At 49.7% G+C, this 12,916-nt stretch overlaps 1 protein-coding gene across 1 annotated transcript in view; it reads right to left on the bottom strand.

Moving 5' to 3' along the window:
• Window positions 1-5,279, bottom strand: part of DNAH9 (dynein axonemal heavy chain 9) — a gene marked incomplete at both ends in the record, with an annotated part of 208,231 nt that extends 202,952 nt beyond the window's left edge. The window contains 3 exons of the mRNA XM_082008261.1: window positions 1,199-1,349; window positions 2,837-2,953; window positions 5,229-5,279. Of these exons, the coding sequence (XP_081864387.1) occupies window positions 1,199-1,349; window positions 2,837-2,953; window positions 5,229-5,279 (319 nt within the window). The remainder of the gene's footprint in view (window positions 1-1,198; window positions 1,350-2,836; window positions 2,954-5,228) is intronic.
• Between the last annotated feature and the right edge of the window lie 7,637 nt (window positions 5,280-12,916).

Here is a 12,916-nt window from a genome sequence, read left to right as displayed (position 1 = left end):
TGATTAGAGAAAAGATATCAAGATGGACATAAAACAACTTAGCTGGATCAGACACGCACAGATGTGGGATGTGCCTGAAGTGACCAAATGGCACCTGGATTCTTGCTCGCAGCTCCCGAGCCCAGCCCAGTGCTCCAGCTACTGGTGGCATGTTCTTATGCACAGGGGGGGATCCTGGGGGTGGCAGATAGAAACAGCATTTGACTGAACACTGCACTCGTAACCCCGAAGATACACCAAAAGCAACTCAACTGCTCAAATTTCCCAGCTTTCTTCCTTAAATCCAAGCACCTGCTACACAGATGTAGGTCTGTGACCAGGGCAAGTCTCCTAGTGCCTCAGGACCCTGAATAAGAACCTGAGATCAAAGGAGAAGCCCAGCATACCTTCGAAACAGAGCTGATACAGAGGCATCCTTTGCCTGGGATGCACTCCCTGCTCCCCACAAACACTGATGTAGGGATTTCTGACCAGGAGCTAGTCCTGACCGTCTTGCCTAACACCCAGTGAAGAACACCCCTCTAATTCACAGCAAATGATGAACTTGTCCTCCATGGATCTCTCCATTCCCTTTGTTAACCTGCACTGGTTCCAGCTGTGCTGCCTCTTCTGGACTTGCCTGGTTCCAGTACAATCTTTCTGAGGCATGTAAATGGGTTATTTTTCAAAAGGTACACTTTAATCCTCATAATGTGATAGGAATCTACCCATTCCCTCCTGTGTCAACATTCATGGGAAATAATAAACCTGGAAAAGGCTGATTAAACCCTTGGTTATAAAGTCCCACTCGCATACTTAGCATTTAAAGAATTACAAGGGAAATGTAATAAATTCATACTGGGGAGCACATGGCGGGTTTGCAAGTCCCGTGGGGTGCTCGAGGCAATGCACAAGTGTGGAGAGAAACCTCTTGTCACAGCCTTGCTGAGGAAAAAACTCAGCATGTGTCTTCATTCCCACTCACATATCACATATACACATTTTAAAAAATCTTTTTTCCCCCAACAGATTATTTGCTTTAATATTAGGAACAAAGCTTTCCCAAGCATTTCCATTTCCACTAGGAGCTATAGAGACTGAAAACATTTGCAATTTGGGAATTTTTGGTTTCCTTAGAAAAAGCACATTATTTCCTCCACTAAATTGATCTTAATCCAATTTCTTGTAAAATCAATTTTACTTAGCACATGCCACCCACCGAGCTCCAGCTCTGCCTGGATGTGCCTCGAGTAGATCAGCCTAGCATGGTCTAAGGCTCTGTTGAACATGCTGATGAGGACAGAGTATTTGTCAGCAGCATCTGCAGCGATTACTGGTCGCTCCAAAAGGCTCCCAAACATGTCCAGCAACTGTGGAGGTGAAGAAGCAGGGAAAGAAAGGGGAAAAAATTCACAACCCCAACTTCTGCAGCGACACCCACTGGGATCTTCCTCACTAGCTGTGCTGGTTTTGGCTGGGAAAGAGTTAATTTTCTTCATAGAAGTTAGTATGGGGCTGTGGTTTAGATTTGAGATTAAAACAGTGCTGATAACACAGGGATGTTTTTGTTACTGCTGAGCAGTGCTTACACAGAGTCAAGGCCTTTTCTGCTTCTCACACCACTCCACCAGCAAGAAGGCTGGGCGTGCACAAGAAGAAGCTGACCCCAACTGGCCAGAGGGATATTCCAGACCATATGACATCACACTCAGCATATCAAGCTGGGGGAAGAGGGAAAGGGGTACATTTGGAGTGATGGCATCTGTCTTCCCAAGTAATCATTACGTGTGATGGAGCCCTGCTGCCCTGGAGATGGCTGAGCACCTGCCTGCCCATGGAGAGTAGTGAACGAATTCCTTGTTTTGCTCTGCTTGCATGCACTGCTCTTGCTTTACCTATTAAACTGTCTTTATCTCAATCCACGAGTTTTCTCACTTTCACTCCTCTGATTCTCTCCCCCGTCCCACCAGGGGGTAGCGAGCAAGCGGCTGCATGGTGTTTAGTTGCCACTGGGGCTAAACCACGACACTAGCCCAGATGCTTCATCATCCTCACTAGCCCAGATGTCTGCACCAATGGGCACTTTGGAAAAGGGAAATTGTTTTTCTCTACCTTGTTTTAACAAGTAGTCCCTCCCTTTGTTACAGAGCTGCTCAGACTTTCTCTGGGGGTGAACCATATTCCAACTGTCATTCTTCAAATGTTTCAAAATTCACTATTTTTTCAAAAACCTTACAAAGATAAATACGATAATTTTCTACAGTCTTTTCTACAAACACTTATACTTAAGTTTTTCAGAAAATACCATTTACTTTTTCTGCAAGATACACTAAATCATAAATAAAACATCCTTGTTTCTAGAAAACTTCAGTTTCAAAAAATGAAATACATCCATGTATTAACAATATTAACAATGTGATATTAACAATAATCACCTGGTTTTTAACAGTGGTTCTCGACATGAAATCCTAGAAAAAGCATAGTTTCCTCCAATTCACAGACAGAGACACAAGTAAAGCTCCTGGCATCCAAAATCTGATTTGAATATTTTCTTTGACTACTCTTTCTAAAACTGAACGAAGGTCTATTCTGTTTGTGTCTTAATGGGAAGAGCAGAAATACTCCCAAAGATTTCAGCAAGCTCCATGGCTTGACAGTTTACGAGGGACCCACATAACCAAGACCAGCCCAAAAGCTCCAAGTCCCATTGTCCCACTGTCCATTCCCATCAGCAAATACCAGCCCTGTGTGCCTGTAGCTACTGCACTGCCTACCCTCCTCTGCGTGATTCTCACTGAGCCAAACTGTAGGCACCCTGACTTCCCTCTACAAATGAGAGGGGACCTGACAGACAAACCTTGAAGGCTTGCTCCAAGTCTGAGGCATCATCAAAAGCCTGGATGAAAACAGTGCCCAGCCGCCGGTCAATGTCTTCTACTTTCTGCTTGAAATCAAAGGCATCTTGCTCAAACTCCTGTGGAAAGGCAAAACAGCAAGCTGTGAGACTGCCAGATGACACCAAGGTACCTGCAACCTGCTGCTCCAGAGATCTTTCCTCTTCTCATTCACCGTGAGTTAAACCACTCCTCTGGCCAACCTTCACCCATTGCAGCACAGCAAAGCCCCACAGAGCCCGAGTACATTTCTGTACTGTCCCACAGCTGAGATCATGGCCCTCTGAGATGGATCCTTTTGTCCCAAGGGCTTTCTCAGTCCAACAAGCACTAACTTCACCCTAGAGGCAAGATGGACAATTTCTGCACCCTCTTCCCTCCACTTGGCCTGAAGACTACACCATCATCCAGAAAACTCAGAAGTACCTGCTGAGATCCAAACCCAATCTACTTTCAAGCCGAAAGAAGCCTGTGGTTTTGACCATGAGTTGGCTGTAAGTGGGACAACAATAAAGGCAGTTTCAGAACACTGGCACAGGTTGTCCAGAGAGGCTGTGGAGTCTCCACCCTTGGACATACCCAGCCTTGGAGGTATTTAACCGGAAAGGTCACAGTCCCACTCTAGCTGAGCATGCTTTGAGCGGGGGAGGTGGACTAGGTGATCTCCAGAGGTCCTTTCCAACCTCAACAGTTCTGTATTGCTGTAATTTCCATCGTCTTCTGGCACTGCTTTTCTGGCTCCAATTGTAATAAATACTTTGAAGTTCAAGCATAAAATCTAGGTTTGTTTTCCTACAGGTAAAAGAGCCCAAATCAAAGACTGAGCTCAACAAACTGGGAGACTTCAGTCCTTCTGTGTAGCTTGGACAAAGCCCCTAAAAATCAGGTCATGTGTCTCTTTTTTGAAAGGACAAAGCATAAGGCAACAGCTTTTTTTATCATCACTGCTGAGCTCCAGCAGGACCAGATGCCATGTTTTATCTAAAAAAAGAGGCTCTAGAAAGTAGCAGAGGATGCAAAACTCAAGTGCTGAAAGAACAAGCGTGACTCAGAGTCACTCAAAAGGCCATGGAGTCACTGAAACCTAGCCAGCCCCTGCAAAGCCACTGTCACCGCTCTTTCTGTGCCCTCCTTCCTGAAGGAGGGGTGACATGGAATAAGCAGCTTTCCAGCAAGATCCTCCCAGGCAGCACTGGGGAAACGTCACCCACTGCAGACATGTACTGGGAACTACAGGAAGCAAAGCACAAGCTGCCCATCACCACACTAGACAGGTCCCAACACCTGAAGGAAGGGCACACCAGCCCCATGTCCCACACCACCCCAGCCACCCTTCACCACAGCACAGCCCTTTCTGGAGGGACCAAGGCAGGAGCCTGCTGGAGGGAGAACTTCGCCCTGCGATTACCTGCCATTTGGACGTCTACCATGAACGGCTGCCCCATGAGCAGTGTAAGACAGGAGTCCTCATCGTGGAGCTTCTTCTGGCCACTCCAGTTTTAGCACTCCCTCCCTAAACGTGTGGACAGGCCTAACTATGTCCTGCTAACTAGATGCAGCAAACTGACTCCAGGGCAAACGGGACAAGCAGAAGAAGAAATCAAAGATCCTGAGATCAGACACAACCACAGGACACAGACCCCTTCAGAAATGCCATTCCCACCCTTCCTTCATAGCCCACCCAGGCTACGCTGCTCGGTGTCAAAGCCAAGAGCGGGAGTTTCTGAATAGACCATAAGGCCTGTGGCATGTTTGCTTTGCCCTGCTTGTATGACATATGCTGGTGTGAGCATCTGGGATCTGGATGGCCATTGAGCCATGACCCAGAGGGCTGGGAATATTCCTTTAATTAAAGCACTACTGATAATAAAATACAGAGTCCTTGAATTCTGAGAGCACCAGATGTCATGTGTGCAACTAGTCAAGAGCAAACATGTCCCCAGAGGTTACCTGAGCTGACCCTCATCAGGCAAGCTAGGTACCAAGAGCAGGAAAGCAAAGAGACATGGATGTTGGTACAGCTCACACACCCCAGCAAGCACCATGTGCAGAGAAATCTTGTGTAAAAGACATGGAAAAGACCAGCTGTGCTGGTCTAAGGTCCTGAACTAGCAAGATATGCTAGATATAGACCGGCAAGAACTCCCAAACCTCTGCAGGAAATGCCAGTAGGTCCTTGTTCCCTACAGCGACAGATCAGATCATAATGAAAGGAAGAAGGAGCTGGGAAGAAGTCAGCAGGACTGCACATGAGCCAGGGCTCCATCACAGAGGAAACTGCTGCCTTGGAAACACACACATGTTGCTGGCATTCCTGTAAGCTGGTTCCACCTACCATATTGGTCAGGTCAAGGCAGTCATAGGTTCGCTCAGCAAACACCTTGTACGCCTCCTGGAATTCCTCATGCATGTCCAGCACTTGCTGGCCCAGGGCCTTCCCTTTAATGCCGCTGAACTCCATCTTCTCCAGCTTCATCAGGTCCAAGGCAGTTGTCAGGAGATCCTTGAAAGTCAATGTAGGCACACACAGGTTAAGGTGTTAACAAAAGAAGGTGACAACTGTTGTCACAACATGGAGCTGTGCTTGTTGCTGTGCCAGAGGACCTCCTCCAGCACACCTCTGGTGCTCACAAATGGGAACGGGGGAGCGAGATCCTGCCCACCACAGGTATCAATGGCTGCTTATAAGATGTCCCTCCCTAGTGGGACCTGCTGCTGCCACTGCAAATACTATGCCAACCCTAAAATTGATTTTAAGGGTATTTATGGGACAGATCCAAAGAAACCTATGAGACCCTGATATGTCACCCAGCACAGCTAAGAATCCAAATTTTAAGGTTTTAACCAAAAGGAGACCTCTAAAGTTTACGGGTACCTGAACTGTCTAAAAGCTCCTGCTCAGTAAAACCTCTGTGCGTGTCCAAGCGGGTGCTACTGACCCTGCCCAGCTGGCCCTCTCTGCTGAGACAGGTGCATGGGTCCTTCCTTCCCATCCTCTGCAGCCTGGCAGGGCCGGACCCTGCGGTCGGGGTACCTCAACACCTGAGCACTACTTCTAACCCTCACAGCCACATCCTTCACTGCAACCTGCAGCCTACGCATGGCTCTCTTAGTCCAAACCGGATTCCCACGAACACCCTCAGTCGCACCAATCAATGAAAACAACCCAATAACCACCGACCCCCTCATCCGTCAAGCTCTAGGCAGCATTATAGCTGGCTTACTCATCACATCCTACATTCCCCCCACAAAGACCCCACCAATAACCATGCCCCCACTCATAAAAATGTCAGCAATCACCCTCACCCTCCTAGGCACCATCCTCGCCCTAGAACTCTCAAGCATAACCCGCTCCCTGACCCAACCAAAGCAGAGCACCCTTACAAACTTCTTCTCCTCTCTGGGCTACTTCAACTCCCTAGCGCATCGATCCAGCTCCTCAGCCCTACTAAGCAGCAGACAAAAAATTGCCTGCCACCTAATTGATCTATCTTGATACAAAAAGATAGGCCCCGAAGGACTCGCTGACTTGCAGCTAATAGCAACTAAAGCTTCCACCGCCCTCCACAGCGGACTAATCAAAACCTACCTAAGGTCCTTCGCCCTATCCATCCTCACCATCCTACTCACACACAGAACCCCAATGGCACCCAACCTCCGAAAATCCCACCCCCTCCTAAAAATAATCAACAACTCCCTAATTGACCTCTCAGGAAAGTGCCGCGCTCCCCCAGCCACAGCAGCAGCGCCGGGCAGCCCTGCCACCAAACGCCCATCTCTTTTGGCAGGGCTACGCGAGGGCTGGCCGAACGTCTGCCATCTCAGAGGGCAGGGAGGCAGGTGCCGATCTCAAGCACGAGAATGTGCTGGTGGCCGTCCTGCTCGCACTGAGCTCGGGGGACAGGCCGGAACGCAGAGCCAAGCGGGCACGGAGCGCCAGCCCGAAGCGGGCAGCATCAGCCAGCGTCGGCGCCTCGCAGGCGGGGGCCACCGAACGAGCCGCAGCCCCGGTCACAGCCCGTGGCCCAGAGTTTCCCGCACTACGCCAAGGCATCACCGGGCTTCGGTGCCACCCGCGACGCTCCAGGCAGAGGCAGGGAGATGCTGTGCGCTTACAGCTCCCGACACGGCTGGGCTTGTCAGGAACAGCTTCCAGCCAAGGGAACGGCTGCTCGCAGGTCCCTGGCGGCTGAACGGTCGCTGCTCTGGGAGCCCTCCTGCGTTTCCGAGAGAACAGCGTGCAAGCAGAGAGCTGGCCCGGCCGGGCGGCAGGTTTTACGACAGCCGTGCAATGCAAAACAGCAAGAAGAACCAGGGGAAAGAGACCCTTCTCTCTCCACGTTGTTCAAGGAGCTACTCGTGCACCAGTGTAACTGCAGCTTTTATGAAATTTCAAAAACACATGCTATTTAGTAAAAGCAAATTCACTTTAACAAATGCTTTGTAAGGCAAAAATAATGTGGAAATAACAGCTGCCCCTTGCTTTGTTTTACAAGGTTACTTGAAATGAAGGAAGGAGGAGAAATAGAGACAGAGACGGAAGCTTTTGTCGTTAACAGGCTGCTGTGCACTATGCTTTTAATTATCATTTCCCAGCTCACTCCAGAGGCCATCCCTCTGACTGCATATACTGCAGCGTTTTGCTGGCCCTGGAGGTGCGGGACAGCCGTGGAAGGAGGACATGGGCACCGGCCAAAAAGCACAGTGCTCCACCACCACAGCAGAAACTTCCCTACGGTTGTTTTCTCTAGCCCATACCCATAGTATCCAAGCAATGAGCAATCAGTGCCCAGAGCCTTTGCAGAGTGACAGTGCATAATTGGTCACTCATCCTGTTCTCACAGTGACCTGCAGTTACTCCTTATATTCCTCTCTACACTGGCCAGCATAATTTGGTTTACTGCACACCAAACCCTACTGGAAACCATCATTATGAACAGTTTTAAAATAGACATTAGTCATGATGGTTTTCAGTATCATTAACTAAGGAATGCATTAAAATACACAGCATATTTAAATGAGTAAAACCTTCTGTCCCACTGCAGAGATCAAGAGAAGGAGAAAAAAAACCCAGACCTTCCTTTGAATAGGCAAATGTCAGCAGCATGTACACTGTACATTCGATCCTACACGCTGGGAATGAGGCAAGGATAAACAAAGAGATTCACTTCGGAAGTGTGTGGATAGCAGATGAACATCTGCCTCAGAGAGATCAGGTACATACAGTGTCTGTATAACAGGTACCTACAGTGCCTGTACGCCTGTGGTCTCCAGACACAGCCCCCCGACAAGGACAGCATGGAGTGCACTCGTATGCACAGGGCTGACCCCACGCATTCAGACCTGCTCTCTACAGAATAACATCCCCTCCAGCTCGAGGAGCCCTCGGCCACGCTGGGAGCCAAGGGATGACACCAGACGTCCCTGTCTCCGGTGACCACCCCACAGTGACAAGCCTCGGCAAACAGGGACACCCCGAAGCCAACAGCACGCCACTTGGACAGACCATTAGAATGTGAAGGGATGACCTGGAGAGGAAAGTGTCCCCGCTCCTCCCCAGGCCCATGTGGCACAGCCAAGAGATGCCCAGCCTCAAGGGGAGCATGTGCCCTCTCCGAGTCAGGCAGGACCCAGCTCTAGAGTGTCTCTGATGGCAGCTGGAGGACTGGGAGATTGCATTCCTTTATTTACAGCTGTGCACGCCCCAGCCCCTAGTAATCCCCGTTCTCTTGCCCCAACAGGAGCAAGGAGTCCAACAGGACTCTTGGGAAGTAAGGACACACCTACCAACCTGACCAGAAGGACACAACTGCGTAGCTTACACATGCACTGAGCAGGACATGGTAAAACAAGGTCCTAGCCTTGCTGTAATAGACCTAACAGCAAAGGGAGCGGCCCCATCCCATGACATCAGGTGAATGTACAGGAAGGGAAGATGCCAGCAAGTATGTTCAAGGCTACAAAGCTCTCCTGAAGGCTTGCAAAGTTTTTCAAGACCAGAGTCTCACCTCCACCATCTCCAGTCTCTTCAGGAAGCTGTCCAGCCTGGCAAACACCATCATGGGGTAGAAGTCCCATTCCCTCACTTCTTGGCCTGGTTCATAATACGTGTGCAGTTTTTCTCTTCTCTCCTCAAATGCCTCTTTGAATGTGTTCAGGATGCCAAGCACCATTTGCACCTTGCCCAGGCTCTCTTCCATCTCCCCTTTCAGAAGGTCTTCTGGAGACAGGTACACCAGGGCCTGGAAGAGCAAAATCACACTTGAGAGGTCACTTCTGCCATCACAAAATATGGTGAATTCTTGCACTGAACATGTTTGAACATGCCTCTCAAGTTAAACGTCACCTAAAGAATCACTTTTCCAGGGAAGGACAGGGGAAAGGAGGAGAGAAGGGACTTTCATTAAAAAACTTCCCTTGGCCAGCGCAGGCTTCAGGGCCACGCACCTGCTGAATGAGGAGGTTGCAGATTTCCTGGAGCAGCACTACAATCCTCATGGGCATGTTGTAGTGCTTGGAGGTTACCCAGATCAAACACACCACATGGAGCAGGGGGACCAGGAAAGGCTTCACCTCGCTGAACTCAACCCTCTCTATGTCCTCTAAGTGGCCTTTGAGGGGCATCAGGTGCAGGTGAATGTCCTGAGCTTCCGTCAAAGCTGTGTTAAGAGATGGGAGAAAGGGTAAGATCCACCAGGCTGTGGTGCGATGGGTTATGAGCTGGATGCTGGCCTCACCTTGCTGGAGGGAAAGGTGCCTGGGAAAACAAACAGCCTCAACAAGTACAAAGCACACTCTGCCTGTGTGCTGAAGACTGCTCACCCTTGAACATCACTCACCTATGGTAGTAACCAGAGCAGGAAACAAACTGACACGACGGCAAGGGACAGGGAGCTCGGACAGGGCTTTGTGCAGAGGCTGGGTCCACAACTGCTAAATGAGTTGTGGGGAACGCGCCCAACGGCACCAAAAGTACAGCGCTGCCATCGCTATGAGCAGGCTACACGCCTTGCTATATCACATCACAGCCTATATAGCATCACAGGTCTTGGCCTGAGCTCATTTTAGCTCAGGTTTGGCTATAGTAGCCCCTTGCCCAGTGGGCAGATGACCACGGTCCCGCTTGTCCTGACTGTAACAGCAAACTTGTCAACAGCAACATAACTAATGACTGACTAGCTGAAAGCTTCAGCTTATCTTTGTACAGCTGTATGGTTTTACCCTGAAGAATTATCCCAGAGTGGAAGCTTTAATAAAACCAGGTGATCGCTGTGCAGTTAAACCTGTGGACCAACAAGAAGAGGAGTGACAGAAGTGCTTGAATGCATACAAAAATAACCTTCAAAGCCCAAGACCAAGGAAGAAGAAACCCACGTTATCAACATCGCCTTCCCAGCAAAGGCAGACAACAGCCACACCACCACACCAGCGGGGAGGGCACAACACCAGGGAAAGGGGCAGAGACTTAAAAGGAGGTGCATACAAATCTGAATTGTGTTGTAATGAAAATTAGCAATTATAGTCCAAATTATCCAGTTAGGGTTAGTATTGCTGTGACTGGATTAAAACCAAATATTTGTTGTATTTGGCTAGACCCTTAAAGCATTAGTCTGACAATGAACTCTTGGCTCCTTATATAAGGGATGTTTCTCTAGCCCATATAAACTGCACAGTGTAGAGTGCGGCACAGAACCTTAATAGATTAAATATTTCCACGTAAAGGGGTGAAGAACAGTGTTATCTGCCAGCAGGTACATAGCTAGAAAAGCCTGAATGGTTTTGGCTTGCCAGAGAGCCACTGGTTTGAAGATGGACATAGAGGGTTGTTGTATTTGTCTACAGGGGACAGAGCAGCACGACTACACTGTTTTTCACCATGGAGGGGAATTTGCAGTGTTTCCTTTGGCTGGACTGAACTTCCTAAGAAAGGCTCACTGGAAAAAAAGAAGATGCTTGATTCAAGAGAGCTGCATTTTATAAGGTAGGATATTTGCTAGCTACAGGCAAAAAAAAATAAAGTCCTTCCCTCCTTATAAGTTTTCTTATGAATGAAAAGGAAAAAAATTTAAAAAAATTAAAAAGAAAAAAGGGGTTTAAATGACCTAAACTCGGACATGCAATCCTTTCATTTTTCTACTCAAAGCTCATTTTTCTGCTCCTGCCTTACTCAGTTGTGCCAGACTGGCAAAATAAGGGAAAGGAGGAGGCAGATCTGCTGATGTACACCACCACCTGCAGGTCACCCACCCAACTAGGGTCCTTGCAACAACCCTGCTGAAAAGGTGGCCAGGAGAGCTGTGGGCTGGCCAGAGCTTGCAGCCCTGGGAGGATGTTCCGGGAGCGGGAGGTGGACAGGCGTGTGGGACGGAGGCCATGCTCCCCGTGCTGCAGCCCCCGCGCAGGTACCTGCCCACCACACCGCTACGGCGCGGGATGCAGAGCTCTGCCCCTGCCCAGCCCTGCCCCGCGCCGTGCACAGCTGCAGGGACCCTGCTTTCCCCTCCTGCGACACAGCTGACAACACCTCCTGTTTTCATCAGAGGCTTTGACATGCCCATGCCCTACGGGCCCCATCCTAAAGTGCAAACTGCTGCTCCTTTAGCAAGGAGGTTCAGGCTGCAGTGGCCACAGCCTGGGACATACCAGTCTAACAAAGACCTGGGGAGTTTCGTTTGGCTATGAGCTCTGTCCTCTCGTCCTGCATTCCTGCAGACTGACACCACAGGAGCTGGTGAAAGGTGGGGTGAGTCCTGCTGGAGCAATGCAAATTCTTTATTGCAGCAGAATAAATTCCCAAATCCCCTCACCCTGAGCCTGGCTCAACAGACCAGTGACCAAGCTTGTCCCAGCCTGGACACAAAAGCATCAGATCAAGTACAAGCAGCCCAGTTTCACTCCGCGAACCAGCGAGAGGGCCAGCAATGTGGCTGCAGTCCCCGTGGTCACAGCAAACTCCAAATGACCAGTGCTATTACAGCACATTAAGCTTGAAACCAGTAACACCAGGTCGTGAACAAAGGCCAGAAGTCAGCACTATGGTGAAGTTGCCCCAGCATCTCACCTGCCTCAACGTCCATGAGCATAGATTTGAAGGCTGGGACGTAGCTGCTCTCAACTCTCTCCAGCACCTCCATCATGTTCCTGACCTTCCTTGTTCTCAGCTGATTGTAAATGCACTCAAGGTCATCACACCTACAGCAACCAAGACACGTCACAAACCCACGTTGGGGAGTACCAGCCGGCCACACACACTCTCCATTTTCCCTGGGCCTGATTCAGGATTTCCCCCAGCTACACATAGACTGAGTCCCAACAGTGAAAGTAAATGGGAGGACGCTCCTGTGGGAGGCACAGACAAACCCTACAGGACTGACAGCCAGCACTGGGGTTCACCATGACAGCAGCTCTGCTACTGGCAGGACACTGCTGAAAGAAGCCATCAGGTGTTTCTGCAGGCATTAGCGATGGCTCGCCAGCAGGCAGGGCTTTGCCCCGAGTCAGCTTGTACTAACATGGCACAAAGGTTTTCAAAGGGCAGGAGGAAATTCCACTCCCTGGCTCTTGATAATCTAAACCCCCTCAGGCATTGACAGATGAACAGCAGTGAGCCGAGCTGCACCATTTCCAGAAGGCCCTACAGAAGGTGTCCACCAGCTCTTACTCCTGTGGCTGGTTCCTAATGAACAGTGATGGTAGAGCCTTTCCAAAAATACGCCCTCAAGATGTAGCCCCTGAGCTCAGGCTAAGTTAAACCACAGCCGGCTGCCCAGTGACCTCCCAGACACTTTGCAGATCATGATTATTTTATGTGCGGGAGCAATTTTCCTTCGCTCAAGTCTTTACATGAACCTGAGGCAGCCTGCTCTTCTCAGCTTGTAGAAGTAGCAGCTCTGTCTGCCATCTGCACTCCCCCTCCACCCAAAACCAGCACCAGCGACCACCATGCCCTGGCCAGGCTGCCTGGGGTACCTGTTCTTCCAGAACTCCAGTTCCACCTTCGGGTTGGGGTTGGTGCCTTGCAGGAGCAGCTCTGAGGACTCTTT

Source organism: Phaethon aethereus (genome assembly GCF_964289735.1).
Source record: "Phaethon aethereus genome assembly, chromosome: 18".
NCBI classification, from domain to species: domain Eukaryota; kingdom Metazoa; phylum Chordata; class Aves; order Phaethontiformes; family Phaethontidae; genus Phaethon; species Phaethon aethereus.
This window is presented reverse-complemented; position numbering and strand designations above follow the sequence as displayed.